The sequence below is a fragment of the Phascolarctos cinereus genome, unplaced genomic scaffold (assembly GCF_003287225.1).
Source record: "Phascolarctos cinereus isolate Bilbo 61053 unplaced genomic scaffold, phaCin_HiC Scaffold_2;HRSCAF=192, whole genome shotgun sequence".
Classification (NCBI taxonomy): domain Eukaryota; kingdom Metazoa; phylum Chordata; class Mammalia; order Diprotodontia; family Phascolarctidae; genus Phascolarctos; species Phascolarctos cinereus.
The window spans coordinates 81,895,625-81,914,816 of NW_027555625.1; the positions used below are offsets into that span (position 1 = coordinate 81,895,625).

The window sequence follows — 19,192 nt, forward strand, 5'->3', positions numbered from 1 at the left end:
ATCCTTTATGAGGGGCAGAGTTATATGTTTGACATTTAAAAAAACTTTTTTTCCTGTAAAATAAAATATATGATTACAATCCCAATGGGCTTACCAAATTGCATTTCTAATAGCCATTTTGCTGGGTTAGATGTTAATGAGATTTAACTTTCAGGGATGATTCTGACAAGTTTAATACATCAATTAGGGATTTGCAAGGAGGCTGGATAAAATAAACATATGGAAAGATTAAGTAGCATAAAAGAGATAATGGCTGGATAAAATGTTTGGGACACACATTTGTTAACCATTTATATACTATAGTTGAAAGGGTTCTTGTGTATCTTCATGAAATGTAATAGCTTTATCCAATAACATAAAATTAACAATTGTTTTTAAAAAAAACACCTTTTATTTAATGTTTTGGTACTAGCATTCCATGATTACAGGCATTTTCAATCCTTGAGGATAGAAAAAAATCCTCTCATAATTAAAAAGAGACAATTTTACAAGGGCATATATGCATTTGCATATATATAATATATATAAAATTGGTACTGCATTCATGCTGCATATCACAAAAATGAATGTGCATCACTTTCAGCTACAACTTTGTTCTGTGGTAACTATATACATATTTAAAGCTTATTGGAAAAGGTCCAAAGATAACAGAAGCTAAATAACAAGGGGCTCTCACACAGTAGCCTCATAATTATAAAAATACAAATGAAGTATATGTTATATAATTAAATGACCTAATAAAGATCTAACACAAAAATATTAACTTCGTAAAATAATTTCACAGGTGAAGGCTAAGTTCTGGGGCATGAAAACTTTTCTATAATCCACAAAACAATCCTGAGATACTTCCTTTGGAATATTTTTAAGACAATCTTCTTACAAAGTCCAAGACTCAGAATTTAAAAAAAAAAACACTTGTTTTATGAAAATGTTCTAGCTGCAGTGATTATCTGGAACAGATACTCTGCTTTAACAGATGATTTGCAAATGTTCTATATGGAATCTATATAGCTCAAAAATGAAATGAGATGAAGTAATTATGCATTTAGTCTAATCAATTTAATCACCAATCTGAAAAATTCAGGCCACAAAGTGGATTTTTTTTTTGGTGGTAGAAAAGAGAGGAGAGAAAAGAGAGTGGTCAGTTAAGTAGTTTACATTAACTGGTGTGTCTAAATATCCTGACCAAATTAACCAGATAATACGAAGTATCTATTTTACTCATATTAAATAAACACAGCTTTATTATCAGGTAACATTGGGACCTATGGAGAGAGAAGTGAATCACGGCATAGTCAAATGTTTCAATCAAGCTGTCTCAATGACTTATTCAGATTTCTATATGCTGAATTCTGCCAAAGCACTTCTGGAAAGTCCAATTTGGCAACAGAACAAATTCTCTGGTCCTACTTGGGTATGGTTAGATTACTCAGTGATGGTAAAGGAAGGAACACATATATATTTGGTCTCAACAATGGCTTTTGAACAACCTTTTAAAAGAAAAATTGTATGAAATAAGTACAACCACTAGTTTTCATTATTAAATTTCCAAAACTTACAGTCCTCATGAAGATCACAAATCCTGACTTGCAACTGGCACTCTGGGCATTCTTTTTCTGAATTTATGTGCTTCAAGCAAAGTAGTTTAACATACATGGGAAAAATATTTGAGTTATTCATCTTTCTTCCAATTCCCTCTCTCAAACACACAGAAAACAGTCTGTAATTCTATCAACAGTGATTTCCAAAGAAGTGCATATGATTTCTTTTTTAGTTTTGTTTCAAATAAATGGTTAGTTTTTAGGCAATTGTTTTATAATTTTGGAAGTAACTATGAAATCATAATTTTGCTCATCAGCTTTTCAATTTTAAGGTTAGTCAATAAACTAATATTTTACTTAGCTAACTACACATATGAATATCTCCTCTTTACAAAAACTGTGTCTTGAATTGGCTATCTTAAAAAATTATTTATCATTTATATCACGACACCAGTTAGAAACCAAAGTTTCCTTCAATTTGGATCACCCTTTTTCCAGTTCCATATATTTCAGTATGTGGATGCTGCCACTGAAGGTGCTTTGTGTTATAATTGTTATTAAAATATAATTTGAAATATGAAAGGAGATTAATACAGGAAATATCCATGTGGATGTCTGTAAGGGACAATAATACATCTGGGTCAAAGTTCCAAGTGTTTTGTCTATAAGATACCAAAGGCCATCTAGGAAACTAACTACTTTCATCATTCATCCACATGTTTGGCATCATGTTAAAAGAGCCTAACTTTCCCCATCCTTCTTCAACCAAAGATTCAAAATTTTCATTAACCTCAGTTGAAAATGTGGATCCTGAAAAAAAAAAAGATTTCAGGGTCACATTAAAATATGAAAAATGTTGAAAGATAGTAAGTTACAAAATAATTTTAATCAACTCGGTTTGGGAAAAGAACATAAAATTATTATAATAAAAGGCTGGGGGAATAATGAGCACAACTTGAAACTAAAAAGGGTTTTAGATGAGAATTGTCATCCTTCAGTTGTAGTACCTTAAACAATGCAGATCATTTAAACTGGATATTTGTGTGTCTTAGCAAACAACCAGGTAGCCACTCCATTTGTCTGTGTGTGCATATGTGTTTGTGTGTGTGTGCATATGTGCACATATTGCTACATTAAGAGATAGCTTTAATCTGGTTTTTCATTATCTAAATAACTCCTTTTCACTAACACTATTTTTATTTATAATGAATAGTTATTCATATTGCATGTTTTGTGTAGTTTGTAATGAACTAACTTCATTTATCCTTTAATAGACTAGTCACAGTCCACCATCCAGTTGAATTTTAGTTGAACCTACAAATTCATAATTTTACCAAATTTGTAAATATACTGAATTTTGGAAACCAGAAGGCGAGTATCTAGCCTGGAATATTACAGGTTACATTTCAAAATTCATTATAAAACACTAAAATTTGCTATAAACTGAATTTCCCCCCATTTACTTTTTGCATGAGCGATTTTACATCATAGATTATATCATTTCTCAATCAACGCTGAGTGCTACATTTGGTTAAAGATAAAACATAATCTTTAAGTACTAGGGCCTTTCTGAACAAAAATTTTTAATGAATGTTGAAAGGCTTAGAAGATGAAGAGTAAGCTGGTAGAATATTTACCGCTCTTTTTTGGGCTCATTCTTTCCTTCAAACTACTCTACTTGGTTTGGGGTGTAAAATAATATACCCCAGGACTCTGCTGCACCTATGAGGCACTTAAGAAATACTTATTGGTGGGTGCTCATCTGAAAGGCTCACAGGAGCATGTGTTGATGGCAGAAAGAGACTAACAGAGACTATTAGACTCATTTGTTTTTCCAACTTTGGGTTCATTACATTTCTGCTAGCTACTCATTGGTTGTCTTCGGCTTGTAGCCTTTGAACAGCATTATCAAGTAGTTCCATAGATTCCCTCAGTGTGACATTAATTGTGAATGATTGTGGTTTAATGGTTAACCCATAACTAAAATTCATTTCTGGGTCCTCTTCTGGATTGGCAAGGAAATTGCACTGGTGGGCCAAAATGGCAATAAACAGGAATAGCTGTATTTTGGACAGCTCTTCCCCAATGCACCTGCGTTTGCCCACCGAGAAAATCATGACCCCATTCGCCATATCTTTGTCAATGAATCCTTTGTTGTCCAGGAATCGGGCTGGATTGAAGTCTTCTGGGTTCTGCCATTTCACTGGGTCGTGATTAACTGACCATTGGTTGATAAATACCACTGTATCTTTGGGAATGTGGTAACCCATGACTGAAGTGTCAATGGTGGTGGCATGTGGGATGGTGACAGGCACAAAGCTACTGAAGCGCATGGCTTCATACAGAAAAGCCATGACGTAGGGAAGATGAGGCTGATCATCCAAAGAGGGCAATCGATCTCGGCCCACAACTCTATCCAATTCTTCTTGTACCTGAGCCTGCACTTTAGGATACCTGTTTTTAAAAATACAAGTGGAGAAAACAATTAGGAAAAGCAGTTTCTATTGGATCAAGAAAAATATTTTAAATTATCTATTTAGGAAAGAGTTGTTTGATTATTTTAAAATTTTCCAGAATGAGAAGCTAACATAACATGTCTAACAATATAACTGTAACTAAAACAATTTCATGAGTTCTGGTTACATCATTAAATGGGCTTTAACTTTGGGACACTCAGGATATTACATCTTAAAAGTTTTCTTTTCACTTTATGTTAAGGGCCTATGCAGCATAATATTTGTCTACTCTATCTTCTTAAAGGAGAGTTGTTGTTGGTTTCTGTGGTTTTTTTTAATCCTGTATAATGATGCTTGGTACAACCATATGATATCATATTTCTTTTTTCCTGCTGTATTGTTTTAAAGAGATGCCAAAATGATAGCATTTCTTAACTCTGACTGGCTAAAGAAGTGGAAGGGTGTTTTTTTTCCAGTTAAGTTTATAGAGACAGACAAGTGTGAAATGACATGATGATTTGGGAACAACTCGATAAAAACCCACTCACTAAGGAAGCGTTTTTCTTATCCCTTCCTTAAATATTTACTCATTGGAGAAATTCTCTACAGGTAAATTTCCAGCTTGTACAGAAAGTAGTTGGGTACCATCTTAAGGATATTGAAAACTAAAATTGAGAATTTATGCAAGATTTTTAAAATGCAGTTGAATTCTAAACTGTCCTTTCTTCAGTTGTAGTGTAACATTATACTCTCAATTGACATTGATAAAACAGACTGTACTCTCCGATTCCAGGTATCACTTTTCCCGTCACTGATTTTTTAAGATTTCTACATGTGGTTGCCATAGCTCTGTGGCAGTTCTAGTTTTCTGCGAATAACCTCACAGAAGTTGTGAGCAGCATCCCTTCTATAATAAATTGCCGTTGACTATGAGTCTTGTACTTATTAGATTTTGGTTGGCGCTTGTATACATAGAGTCTGCTCTAAGAGGGTGGCAAAATCTAACCTTTCCTTTGCTGCTGCTTCAAGTCACACGATCACAACAAAGAAGAGAGACAGAAGGCTCAGGCACATTCCCACAGTCTGTGCGCGCCGTACCTGGGTTGTGGAGAGCTTCCTCTCCACCTGGTAAACCTATTGCTCCGGGCCGCCTCTGCGTTTTATGAGTCCTCGCCCCATCCCTATCTATTTTCTATGACACTCGCAGCTTGCTCTTTCCTTCCTTTATAATAAGACCTTGTGTTTCTGGCTCCACGCCCAAAGCTTCCGTGCTAGCTAATCATGATCTGGGCCGCAACCAAGTCTCGGGGCCGGGGGGGGGGGGGGGGCGCAGCCCTTCTCGGAGCTTGCTTTGCTTCATTCCGTTTACTTTCCTTGGGAAACAGCCCTAAATCGTCTGCTCGGTTTGATTGCCAGAGCCCGCCTCAGATACGCACTGCTGACTAAGCTAAGCCCCAGCGCGCCTAATGGGCTGATGTGTTTATTTAACATATTTAGTGCCTTACACTTTCCACTGAGGAGTGGGGAGGAGAGGTGGAGGAGAGGGGAGGAGGGGAAGGAGAGGAAGAGGGGAGGAGGAACAGTCTCCTAGAGCTTTTCTTGTGACTGGGAGGGAGGGACAAGGGGGGGAGGGGAAGGCTAGGCGGCGGGATCCTCAAGTGCTCAAAGGCCCGTTTATCTACCAGTGTTTCGCACTGATTTGCCTTCACACGTTTTTCCAGTTTAGGAGACTTCTCTAGCTTCCTTAACTATGGAAGGCTTCAAGCGATCGAAAATGAAGGGGGCACAACTCTGCAGAAGACGCTGCGTCACTATGTGCGGCTGCAGTCACAGGATGGTCAGCAAAATGCCCCTGCTTCCTTACAGCACGCAAGCACACCAGCCCAGGACAGAAGTTGGGAGGGTAGGGAAACTGAAGACGGCTGGGAAACTTTAGAGAGACTAAGATGACCTAAATCTGTGCCTCTGGTTCAGGGCCCAGCCCCCTCCTCTTCAGGTCAGTCTAGCCTTACCTTGTGAATAAGATGAGAAGCCACTGCAGTGCAGTGGAAAGCGTGTCCTGGCTGGCCCCGAAAATATCTGTGACTGTGGCCGGCACGTAGTCTGTATCTAGGCGCAACCCAGGCTTTGCTTCTCCGGGACTCTCCTCCTCTTTCCCCAAGGTGTGGATGAAGGCGTCCATCATGTCCCGAGGTGGGGCCCCGGGCTTCAGGCTGCTCCTGTGCTTCAGGAACTTGTCCAGCACGAAGCTGTAGAAGTCTTGGTTGAGTTTCTGGAAGTCGCGGTAGGCTGTGCGCACAGGGTTGGGGAAGCGCTGAAGCCAAGGCAGCACGTCCACGAGGCTGCCCGCCCCCACGGTGCGGCCGAAGCGCTCATTGTGGCTCAGCAGCTCGCGGAACTCTTGGTCACTGTGGCTGTAGCGGCAGCCGAAGCACACGGCGCTCATTACGTTGGCCACGGCCACCCCGGTGAGGGGGCCTGGGTTCAGAAAGGCGCCCCCAGAGCTGCCTTGCACAAACAGCATCACCAGGTCCCGCGCCTCACTCAGCACATGCTGCTCCAAGACCTGGCGGCTGCGGACTTGTCCCGTGGAGAAGGCGCGCAGCGTGCCGTGGGCCACCCGCCTCTGCACCTTCCAGATCTCCGAGTATTTGCTGAAAGCCAGGCTACGGCCGTTGGACACCACTTGGAAAGAGGGGAAAGGCGGGCGACTGGCGAAGGCGGACCCCTGCTGTACCAAGGCCTGGCGGATGGCTCGCTCGCCGTTCAGCACCACCACTGGGCAGTTGCCCAAGCGGATTTGGAAGACATCGCCATAGCGGCGGGCCAAGCGAGTGAAAGAGAGATGCGGAATGCTGCCCACCTCCACAGCGTTCCCGATCAGGGGCCACTGGAATGGGCCAGGGGGGCTGCAGCTGGCCCATGGGGGCCGACGGCAACGCCGTAGGAACCACTGGCCCAAGTGGACGGCGGCCAGCACGGAAAAGAGGAGCAGGAGAGTGGTCTGCTGGGTGGACAGAAGGCCGGGAAGCCAGGCTCCTTCGCTACTTCGGCTTGTGGCCATGCTGTGGGGAGACAAGAGCCATGGGCATCGAGAGCTATGGGGGGGGTGGAAGGATGGGGGTGATGGACGCTTTAGGGAGAGGGGAGAAAGAAGCTTAGAGCAACTGGTAGAATTAAGTTAGGATAGACCAAACCATACCTAACGTAAACAACTATAACTAGAAAGCAAGGGGGTTGTGATTACTCTGGGGCCGGACACACACTCCGCCAAGGATACTTCTAGTGCTGTCTGTGGGAAGACGCTGAATTCCACCAGCATCTCCCCTGAACTGTACTTCTTCCCACCGCGCTCCCCTCATCTTCTTCCATTCACTCACTCTTTACTAACAGGGCAGGAAGGGGCAGGTGTGGCATCTGAGAAACAGCCCCAAAACAGAGCAGTATAACGGTCCCTCTAGAGAGAAGAAAACCCCGAGGAGTATCTAGGCACGGACTGCCCCTCTTCCCTACCTCCCAATTGGTGCATTCCCTGGTCCTCCCTCCACCCCTCACACACCCACCTGCAAAAACTGGTAAAACGGAGAGGTGAGGGCTTCCCAGACTTCTCAAACATACTACTGACCTGTGGGTATAGGCGCTGCTTCCAGCAATAGGAAATGAGTGTAGCTCTGGGTACAACCAAGGTTCAGCTGCGTCGAAGAGGGAGAGGTATCAGACCTCTATACTCCTGACAGTACCATTCTGGCATGTATAAATCTCAAAGGCTGCACGGTGGAGAGTGTCTCTCTTTTCACCTGCTCCACAGAATTAGAAATTCATCCCCACTCCCTCCCAGAGGGCGAAATTAAGGAATTTGGAGTAACCTTAGGTGAGATGAAGCTATGAAAAGGTAGTTACCTTCCCAGGTGCCCTCCACCCCAGGACGCGAAGAATGCTAGGATTTTCTAGCAGCTCTAGAGGTGGTTTGGGAGCAAGGATGGCAGGGTCAGTCCCTACTCCTAGCTGACAGAGCTGATGTGAAACAGAAATTTCCTACTTGCAAACTGAACCAGTCCGGACTTTGGAAATGATGCATCCCATTTCTCCGGGTTTTAAGGACTCTGAAAGGGAGGAGGGATGGAAGGAGGGAGGAGGGATGGAAGGAGGGAGGAAAGGAAGAAAGAAGGGAGGTGGGAGCCGGTCGGAGCATCAGCAGGCAGACTGGACCTGGAAAGGGCGGGGCAGTGTAGGCAGGGGGGAGGGGTCCTTTAAGAGTGGCACCCGCGTGAGTTGGACCTCAGTTCCCAAAGGCAAAAGTGATGGGAGAATCAGACCCTAGTTGCTGTACAGCCGAAAGCAGGATTTAGTTGAGTAACTAGCAAATTTACCCCCCAGAATACAGTCGGCAGGCTTCTTTGCAATGAGATTCAGTCAGTCACCCCTAAGATACAAGTATACGCTGGTTCCCAAGCCTCGGATTCCACCTAGTTTCCATTTAGAGCTGAATCCCAGCACCAAAGTCACCCTCCTCATCCCCAAGTCCATCACTTTTTCCCAGGGCCAATTCTTCCATGGGCATCAGAGGGTCTTAATGCAAACATTTGATTTTCTTTACATTTAATCTATACTCTGCTTTCTGGGACCTTTTCCCCTCCTTGCTCAGGAGGTCTTCATGAGGAAAACTTCCTCTTCCAGCTGCAGATGTTCAACTGCTTTGTGTCCTATTGTTTGAGACTGACCTGGGGCTACTGAGAAATTAAGTGACTTGTCCAGAGTCACGTGGCCTGTACCTGGCAGTCTGGATTTCAACCTCAACCCCGATCTTCCCGAATCTAGTCACTTAACTTCTCCCATCCTCATTTTCCTCAGGCTTAACGCGAAGGTCTTGGAGTTAGTGGCTTCTAAGGTCCGTTCCAACTCTAAACAAGTAATCCAATCCTTTGATTCAGCACGCTTTGATGCCCCTCCTATTTTATTCTCTTGGTCATCTGTTCGCTTTACCCCCTCAGCTCCAGCACGGTAAAAGTGGTGTGAGCCTGCACCGCGTTTGAATAAACTGTAAGCTAAGGAAACAACAGGCTCTGTGGTTCACGTTTGCTCCTCTCTCTTCCTTCCCACCACTTTGCTATCTATCTATCTATCTATCTATCTATCTATCTATCTATCTATCTATCTATCTATCTATCTATCTATCTGTCTGTCTGTCTATCTATCTATCTGTCTGTCTGTCTGCTTACCCACCTAATCTCCCTGTCAACTATTATCTATCTACTCAATTATTTAAAATATCCCCCCACTCACACCCTTAGAGGCGGCGAGATTACCCAGCAGATAGAGCTCTGGACCTAGAGTCCGGAAGGCTTGATTTCAAAATAGGCCTCAGACACATACTAGGGACCTTGGGCAAGTCACCTAACCTCTGCCTCAGTTTCCTCATTTGTAAACTGGGGTCAATACCTCCTCTCAGGGCTGTTCTGAAGATAAAACGAGGTATGTGTAAAGCTCCCGGTACATAGCAGACGCTTATATAAATACATATTCCCTACTCTTATATTTTAATATTTTTCCCCTGTGAACTTTGCAGATAACAACCGCAAACATTTCAACATACAAAGAAGAATGAGGATTGTACAGGAAAGCGTGAACATGTTTAAAAAACGCTTTGGGTTTTTTTTTAAGTTTATTGAATACCCTCAGAATGTTTAAGGCGCACCTGAGCACTAACTTCTTACACCTCCAAGGCATATGAGGTAGGGTTTCACGTATCCTCAAGCTAGGGTACTTGAATAAGCAATCATAGTTATAATCATAGATGTCCGGCAGATGGCGAAGAGCCTGCCCGACTCCCTCGGCGGACAACCACGCAGGAATCTGCCGGTAGATGCTCGGTCAGGACGCGCGTGCTTGCTAGCTCTCTGCGTAACCCGGGCAGGCTTTGGCCGTGGGCGCACACTCGCTCTCCCTTTGCTCTTCTGTCTGTCTGGGCAGAACAGCCTCAAGGGAGGATTATCCTGGGGGAGCACGAAGTGCAAGGGAGGGTGGGGCGAGACGGGACAGGCTGGCGCCCCTTGGTGGGCCGAATGGGCTGCGCAGAAGGAAAAAGGAAAAAAAAAACCCTCCCGAGCTTTATAGAGTTGAAAAGTTTGGTGGCGGCGTGTGTGTTTTTTTTTCCTTCTCCTCGGTCGCCTCCCCTTTGCGTGCGGAGTTTGCATTGCGTGCGCGGCTTCTGGAAAGCCGGCTGTAAGTCATCGCCTCTGTACTCATCTGGGCTCCCCCTCCTCCCGCGCCTTCTCACGGTACCTGACACGCAGAGGCTGCTGTGCCAGCAGCGTGGGGGAGGGACAGCCAGCAGCACCCCGCCTCCCCCCACCCCCACGCCCTTCCAGACACGCACACCCGCCACCCAGCCACCTCCCTCCTCCGAGCTTGAGCGACCAAGGAAGGCCCAGCCTTGCAGCTAAGTCACCTGCTAAACCCATTAGCCGCGGAGAGAGGTTTCTGGAGATTCGTGGCTGGGCTACTTACTAGTGCCTGCTTCATTCCTCACTGCGAGGTTGTACGTGTGGGTGCATTTGTTTGTGACTCCTCTTAAGGGATATGAGGGTGGGTTTCGCGGTTTTTTTCTGCCTTCTTGAAACATGCTGCAAAGAAATCGCGTGACCCTTCCTTCTCGGGCTCCTTTACAAAAAGCATTCTCAAAGGGAGTGATCTAACAGGTCCTTATTTTCTGCTTTTTTTTTTCCTGTAAGGAGGGGAGGAATTGTCCAGCGTGGCGTGTGTGCTTTAATTAACTAGATAGATGACACCCCCTCCTTTTGCAGTATTTTAAGCCCATGCCTGCTCTTCCCTAGGAGAAGCTGTGGATGAAAAAGACTTCCTATGGGCCACTACAACCCAGTCTCACACTTATACATTATAAAATAGCATTTATCCAGGGTGTCCCAAAAGTCTTAGTGCAGTCTTCTGTTAAAACTACCGTAATACTTTTGGGACACCTTGTGTAGCATTTCAAGATTTGCAGAGTACTTTACATATATTATCCTTTAATCCTCACAACAATCCTATGAAGTAGGTACTATTATTCTCATTTTTATAAATGAGGAAACTAAGGCTAGGAAAGGCCAAGGGTCACACAATTCACTAAGAGTCAAAGGCAAAAAGTCACAACTCGAGTCTTTTCAAGTCTTCCTGACTCCAAGAGCAACACTCTACTGCACCTCCTAGCTGCTTCGATTAAGCACCTACTATGTGCAAGGTCCTTGTCAGGCTCTGGGGTGCATATTAAGTGCCTACTAGGTGTCAGGCACTGAGGGATAGGAAGAAATGAAACCATCCTTTCCCTCAGAGAACTTTTAACTTGGGATACAGATATACATATAATATAATATATTTACATATATAATAAATATAATACAATACATATAATACATATACAAAGTAAATGTAAAATTATTTCTGAGGAGTGGAGTCTCAAGCATTTGGGACAGTCCTCTTATAGGGGGTGGTACTGAAGAGGTCTAGGGGTTTTGGGGTGCTGGACCCCAAGATCGCGGTACTGGGCCCTGCTGAATGAATTCAACTCAAATCTTCTTCAGGCAGAGGAAAAGTTTATTAGTGATAAATCACATTGACCAGGTGACGCCCGTAAAGACGAGCGGGCATGAGAGGTTCTCAGCCTTGTGGGCTTGAGATTCTCAGCATCTGAATGAGGGCCAAGGTGGATTTTAAATACTAAAGTGACTTTGGGTGGCCAGAGAAGGGGGTTGGGGAAAGGGTCTAGGTAAGAATTCTAATTGGGGAGGTCAGAGAGATTGAATAGACAATGGGAATAGATAATGGAGGGAACAGGAAGGCAGAAGTTTGAAAGGCATCTGCACAAAATCAAGGTGGGGCTAGGACTTTCAAAAGGAGATAAAGGAAGGCCTTTCTGGGGCCTATAGACAAAAGGGAGCCTAAGGCTTTCAAAGGAAGATGAGGGTCTGGGGCCTGTGAGTCAGATTCCCTTTGAGGCAAAGGGTGAAGATCTTGGCTTGGGCCCCGCCCTCATCAGTACTTAAGCAAAGCTTTGAAGGGAACAAATGGTCCCAAAGAGGTAATAGTGCTCGGGGCATTGGGGTCAGTCTATTCAAAACACAGATATGGGAAATGGAATGCTACCTACCAGGAACAGCCAGGCTGATGGTTTGGCTGGAATGCAAAGTGTGTGGAGAGGAGTCATTTGTAATCATTCTTGAAGGATGGGTGGACTGGAGATATTGTTAAATGGCAAACCAACCAGTTTATCCTGGAGGCAACAGGGAACAAGGGCAGTTTGTGGAGCAGTGAAGTTGCCACGGTCAGATCTGCACCTGAGGATTATCAGTTTGTCTGTTGTTTGTAGCTTGGTTTGGAGAGGAGAGAGGCTAGACACAGACCATTTAGGAGGCTGTTACAGTGGCCACCTATAGAAGGTGATGGCCTGAATTAAGATTATGATTATGTCACTGAAGAGAAGGGAACACATTGTGGAGATTTTGTGGTGGAAGAATCAACAACTTGACAATTTGTTTGATATAGAGGGAGGAGGGAGGGAAGAGACAAATCAAAATTGAAGAGGACACCTAGATTGTGAACCTTGCTGACTGGAAAAAAAAAAGCCATTTAGGAGAAGGGCTGGTTTGGGGGTTGGGGTGGAAGGTGATGGCTAGGTTCCATTTTAGAGCTCCGGAGAGGAATGAGAGCAGGATATGTAGATTTGGGAGTCAGCTGCCTAGACATGATAGGTAAACCCATGGGGATAGAAAGATCCAATGAAAAATAGTGGCTGTCTTTAAGGAGTTTATCTTCTCCTAGAGAGAATGCATTCAATATATAAAAGATAAATATATGTATAGTTATTTGAAGAAGAGGAAGAGGTGAACTAGAACTACTAGAAGAATTAGGAAGTGGCCATAGTCCCATGTTCCTTCCTTCTTTGTGATCTGAAGACATACCTGTTCTTTGGCTGGAAGTTTTGTTTTGCTTTTTCCTTAGACTTTTTGATGTTTAAAATGTGGGTTCCTATGACCATAAAGAAGATAGCATACAATAGCCACAACTAAGTCATTCCAAAATGGAGGGTTATAAAACAGGCCTTATCTTATTTTGGAGCAACTGTGATATGATTTTAAAGCAAATTAACTTGACTCTTTCAAACTCCTATTTAGCCTCTGGGACAGAATAAAACTAAGCAAGGTATAATCACCTTTTCTCCAAGTACAATTTTATCTTATATCTGTTTGTTCATTCATATGTATATTTGTTTGTTTGGGGAGCAAAGACTGCTGTGCTTTACTTTTCAAGATTTCTCTGGAAATAATTTCAAACCCTAGTGTTAAAGTACTTAAATCAGTGTTAAAGAGAGTTTATTGAGTATCTGCATAAATGATTACAGATTTTCCTTTCCCTTTCCAGGTTTCAAACTGGTCTACAAACAAGTATTTGGAGTTAGCTGTATCAGGCCTAGCCTCTGGTTTTGGCAGGCTCCATATTCCAGCTCTCCCCCATTCTCACTTCCAACCTCCATTTTTAAGGAGAAAGCCAGGTAAAAGTCTCATGGATTGCATTATATTCAATATTATGATGTGTCAGATGCATATGGTGAAGCACTATAAATTTAGTCACCTCTTATTCTTGCCTCTTCCCTTTCCCCTTCTATCCCTTTTCTTCCATTGTTTTCCTCCTTTCTTTCTTGAATTCACCATCTTTCTGTGTGTTTTTCTCTTCCCTTTACCTTGTCTTTCTTCCTCACCCAACTCTCTTCCTTGCCATCTTTCATATTCATCAGTAGAAAACTCCCCTCTGTTTCTTCTCTATATTTCTCTGCTTCTATTTTTGCCTCACCCTCCCTCCATTTCTTTTCCTTTATTTCTCTCCACCTCCCTCCATTGTTATTCTTTTTTATCTGTTTGTTTGGTTGTTTTTTCTCTTCTCCCTCATAAAGGAGAAGGAAGCTACTGGGGACACTGGGAAATGCGTACCAGGAAGAGGACAGTGAGTTGAAGGGGAGAAAAAAGAGAGGAATCAGTCAGTCAGTCATGAGAGGCCCCACTCCCTACCCAGTAAGAATAGTTGGTCACTCTCACAGCCATGGTCTGGTTCGCTTCTCCTTCCCAGCTTACTTTGCAGGCTTTGCAGCTGACAATCGGTTGCCAACATCATACTTAAACAACAGAGATATCCTAACTCCTCCCAGTCATACCCAGCCTTGTCCCATTCTCTAATCAATCATGGAAAAATCTTTTCCCTCAGCTTACACAAGCAGCTGAAATTTCAAAGAAGAAAAGAAAAAGCAGTAGCAACTATTTTTAAAAATACCGAAGTTTACAAATAATTAGCATTTATATAACATTGATTGGAGGAGCACTTGATCTATTATGTAATCTCATTTGTTCCTCAGAACAACCCTGGGAGGTAAGTGTTATTATTATCCCCATTTTACAGATGAGGAAACTGGGGCTGCAAATGGTTAAGTGGTTTGCCGAGATCACATCGGTAAGTATCTGAAGCCAAATCTGAACTCAGATCTTGCTGATTCCGAGTCTGGTACTCTATGCCCTGTGTCACATTTGCTGCCAAATCACAGAACAATGATTTATCTAGGTTCTAAAAGCTGAATTGTCTCAGTCCCAAAATGCTATATCTCTGCAAACACTGGAACCCCACAGTGTCTAAAGAATCACAATCTCAGGTGACACATGGAGTAGTAGAGAGATGAATGACACACCTAAGCAGATGACAGCATGTTAGCAATGATGGCTTATTTATGCTCGAGGAGTGTCATAACAGATGAGATCCAAGAAAAGCATGATCAGAGAAAGAAATGGACCAGTTGTGTAGGGAGATCAGTGAGTAGAGAGCAGCAGTAAAACTTTGAGTACCAAAATAATGCCCACAAGATGTTACAAAATGAAACCTCCAGCGTTGAGTAGATCCTTGAGGATGGATTCATCAGAAGACACAAAACAAACAAACGAGCAAAAACATTGCACAAGATGAGAGAATATGGATGGGTTTAGATCTGCTTCTCTGGGAGAATTCACCCATTTATAAGATAAAAAACTTACCGAATAAACAAACTCAACTCAGTAGCAGCCCATTGGTATGTGGGGGCAGCATCTCATTCAGGTTTTGAATCTGTTCTCGTCTCTATCAGAGTCTAATTCCTTTTCCTCTGTTATCCTCTATGGGGATAGGTATTGCTGATTTTAGTACTAAGAATAGATGGTCCTTCTCTCTCACTTTTTTTTGGGAAGTTCTATAATGCTAGCTAACATTTATAAAGCACTTACTATGTGTCAGGCCCAGCGCTAAGCACTTTCAAAGTTATCTCATTTGATCCTCACAAAAACCCTGAGAGGTAGATTCTATTATTATCTCCATTTTACAGGTAAGAAAATTGAGGCAAACAGAGATGAAGTGACTTGCTCAAGGTCACACTATTTTTTGAGACTGGATTTGAATTCAGGTCTTCCGGACTTCAGCCTTGGCACTCTATCCATTGTACCACCTAGTTGCCCCTAGCTGTTCTATGTCAGAAACTCTCATTATTCTGGACCATGGGAAATAAGAGGTTGCTAAAGTTACTCTCTTCCATGGAGAGAGGGAGAGGAGAGAGAGAGAGAGAGAGAGAGAGAGAGAGAGAGAGAGAGAGAGAGAGAGAGAGAGAGAGCGCGCACATTGAAATTGGATACTTACACACTAACGTATTGGACATTTTGACTTATGATCCCAACAGTTTCTTGCCTCCTCTTAATAAAGGGCCAAGGGTTAAAGGCAGTTCATGTCATGGTTGGACAGCATTAACAGTGATGAAGTCCTTCCTCACACTGAGCCAAAATCTGCCTCCCTCTGTCTTCTGGGAATTGTGACTAGTTTGATTCTTTGAGTCCACCGAAAACAAGTCAGTTTCCTATTCTGCATGACAACCTTTCAAGTCTGGAAAAGCAACAATTACATCTCCTTAAAGTGTTCAGGCTAAATACCTCCCCTCCACCCCCACCCCCATTCCTTCAATCATTCTTAATAAAGCATGAATTCTAGATCCTTCACCATCCTAACTGACTTCCTCTGGACAGCCTATCTCTACCCTGGCCTACTCACCATGGGATATTCCTCCATAAGCTCTTATCCCTCTTTTCCCATCGGTGACTTCCTCCTGGAGCTGCCATTTTGTACAGGGCTAAGACTGGGCTGCTTTCATTGTCCCCCAGGCCTTGTTCCAGACTTCTTCTAGACTTTGAAATGACATCCCTCTTCGCCTACCCCCAATCTCCCTTTTGTATGCTGTCTTTCCCCATTGGAATGTAAGCTCCTCAAGGGCAGGGACTCTTTCTTTTTGCATGTATTTGTATCCCCAGTACTTAAGTGTTTAATAAATGATTGCTTCCTTTATTTCTTCCATCTCTTTTGTCCTACTCATTTTGATCTCTTAAAGGTCACCAAAAAAAATCACCGAATCTAATGTTCCTTTTCCAATCCTTATTCTCCTTCACCTTTTACCTTCTGGCACATTTGGTCAGAGGTAGGATGGCATAGTGGCTATGGGTGGTAGATTTGGAGATCATAAAGTTAGAGCTGGAAGGAATCTTAGAGGTCATGACATTCTCATTTGACAGATGAAGAAACTGAGGCCTAAAGGGCAAGGCACAGAAAATTACTTTCCCAAGGTGGAAGGGAGAGAGGGAGTAAAGAAATAAGAATTACATAGCATCTATTATGTGCCATGGACTGTGCTAAGCATTTTATAAATATTATTTCATTTGATCACACAGTAGTGAGTTAGGATTTACAGTTTCCCTTTGGATATTCCTTGTTCTATAAGTAAAGCAATCATTCATTCAGGCGCCCACATTGAAAATCTTGGTGTTAGCTTTTTTTTTTTTGGTTAGGCAATGGGATTAAGTGACTTGCCCGGGGTCACACAGCTAGTAAGTGTTATGTGTCTGAGGCTGGATTTGGACTCAGGTCCTCCTGAATCCAGAGCTGGTGCTCTATCCACTGAGCCACCTAGCTGCCCCCTTGGTGTTAGCTTTTGACTTTTTTTCATTCCTTCACCTGGTCCTGGCTCATCCAATCAGTTGTCAAGTTCCAACATCGTATCTCCATACATTTGTTACCCTCTATTCCCTAATATAGGCTCATGTTACTGTGATTATAAGTATTTTAGAAACTTTAAAGCGCTGTATAAATGATAGTTATTATCGTTATCAATATCAATTATTATTATTATTATTATTATTATTATTATTATTATTATTATTATTATTATTATTATTGTTATAGTGGCTTTCTAATAGGGCTTCCCTTCTCTACTTCTCTCCCATCCCAGTTCATTCAGATTAATTTTCTTTATGCATTAATCTGGTTATGGAACTTCTCTGTTAAAAAAAAAATCTTCAGTAGCTTCCCTATTGCCTGCTAAATCATATCAAGGACTGTCACAATCTGGCAGCACCTTCCTTTTTCTGCCTTATCTACCTTGATCCCCTCTTCATATGCTATGCTTCAGCCAAACTGAGTTACTAACGACTTGATGATGGTCTTCTGATAATTGCGCCTATTTTAGATCTGGAATGGTCTCCTTCATTCATCTCTACCTGTTAAAATCCTACCCAATCCTTAATAATTATAACAATCACGTTCATATAGATAATACTTTAAAGTTTGTAACCCTGTGAGACAGATAATATAATTATTGTTATATCCATCTTACAGATATAGAAACAGGCTAAGAAGTTAGAGTAACTTGTCCATGATTACACAGCTAATGTTTAAGACTGGCCATAAATGGTTGCCAAGCTAGGGCTCATCCATTTCAAACTTAAATAATTCCTTTTTTGTAACTAAATGTAGAATTTTTCATTTGTCCTTATTAACTATCATCTGGTTGGTTTTACCTGTGATATTCGATGATGTTATCTATACTGTTAATAGTGCTTCACAAGAGAAAATGCTACAAAGGGGTGTGCAGGGGAATAGGAGAGAGGGTATGCCTCAAGAGTGGGCATCCCTTGACTTAACTGTACAGTGTCTCTTTCTGGCCCAATTGTATTTACCATGGTTTTCTATCAACTCTTTACCAAAAACTTTAGTCTTCTCTAACAAATGGTGTCATTCTGACATAGCTTTGTATATGTAATTCTAAAACTAAAGTACTTCCCCACTTAGCCCTTTCCTAACATTACCACACACACCCCCCTCCAGTGTCTAGAAAACTGGGAAAATCCCACATGAGGTCAGTGTACTGGTGGAGGTGGGAGGCGGGGGGAAGGTCCAGGATCAGGACTTCCTCTGTGATCTCACTTGAAGGTGTCAACTGGATTTGGGGAAGAATGAAGCTTAGCAGCTGCTGTTATCCTTATGCCCCTAGAAGTGTAGACTTCTCTTTAAGCCATTTCTTACTTGTCTAAATACTTTCTGCTTTGGCTAACCCATAGGCCTACCACGCTGGGCATTCGAGGAGTCTGCTACTTCCCTAAAAAACCACAATGGTGGCACAGGACTTGAAAGCACCCAAGAATAAAGGCATTTCCTGTTTGGTGACCCTTGGATACTTGTCAATGCACAATCTGACTGGAACAAGGTAGTGTCATAGAAAGATCATTAGCCCCAAAACTGGAGATCCAATTTCAGCTGTGTGATCCTGGGCAAGTCACTTAACTCTCTGAACCTCAGTTTCATCATCTATAAAATGGGGATAATAATATTTGCACCACCTACCTCTTAGTGTTGTGAGGAATCTTAGAGTATCTTCAAATTAACCATCTTTTCTTTTTTTTGTTGTTGTTAAGGGTATAGGATTATAGAGCTATGTAAGCTCTCATTCCCCACCTTAGTGTCTGATTCCAGAGCCAGTGTTCAAAAGCACATCCTTAGAGAATCAATTTTTTCTTGGCAGATGAAATTAACATTGAAAGCCAATTTCTGTTTTTCTTCCCACCAGTTGGCACCTCCATAGTACTCTGCTTTCTTCACCTCAAATTACCTTTTGTTGTAGTTGATGACTCATTTCAAAGTGCCCATACTCAACACATTGCTCTCTGGCCATATTCAGGCCATGCTGCTGCCTTCCATCCTCAGCTGCTGACATGGCACTCTAACTGCTACCCTATGACCCTGGGATCCTGATTGGTGAGAACTCTTTGTGATAGACCCAGCCAGCTGCTCTCCAGGCAACTTTCATTTCATGCTTCA

At 42.6% G+C, this 19,192-nt stretch overlaps 1 protein-coding gene across 3 annotated transcripts; it reads right to left on the reverse strand.

Moving 5' to 3' along the window:
- Positions 1 to 368: 368 nt before the first annotated feature.
- On the reverse strand, positions 369 to 9,101 carry CYP1B1 (cytochrome P450 family 1 subfamily B member 1). 3 transcript variants are annotated; one of them, XM_020976985.2, is made up of 4 exons: positions 7,898 to 9,092; positions 7,623 to 7,689; positions 6,010 to 7,062; positions 369 to 3,995 (listed from the first exon to the last, which is right to left on the reverse strand). In XM_020976985.2, the coding sequence occupies exons 3-4, from the start codon at positions 7,059 to 7,061 to the stop codon at positions 3,410 to 3,412; spliced, it is 1,638 nt and encodes a 545-aa protein (XP_020832644.1). In that variant the 5' UTR covers position 7,062; positions 7,623 to 7,689; positions 7,898 to 9,092; the 3' UTR covers positions 369 to 3,409. The 3 variants fall into 3 exon arrangements, with proteins under 3 accessions (XP_020832644.1, XP_078005601.1, XP_078005600.1); XM_078149475.1 differs by lacking the exon at positions 7,623 to 7,689 and having other exon boundaries at positions 7,898 to 9,101; XM_078149474.1 differs by having other exon boundaries at positions 7,623 to 9,092.
- Positions 9,102 to 19,192: the final 10,091 nt, after the last annotated feature.

Bases quoted from the DNA above. Each gene is read 5' to 3' on its own strand.
- CYP1B1 (XM_078149475.1), bottom strand. From the start codon at position 7,061: ATGGCCACAAGCCGAAGTAGCGAAGGAGCCTGGCTTCCCGGCCTTCTG. The intron at 3,996-6,009 runs GTAAGGCTAGAC...TTTTAAAAACAG, and splicing joins CTTCTCATCTTATTCACAAG to GTATCCTAAAGTGCAGGCTC.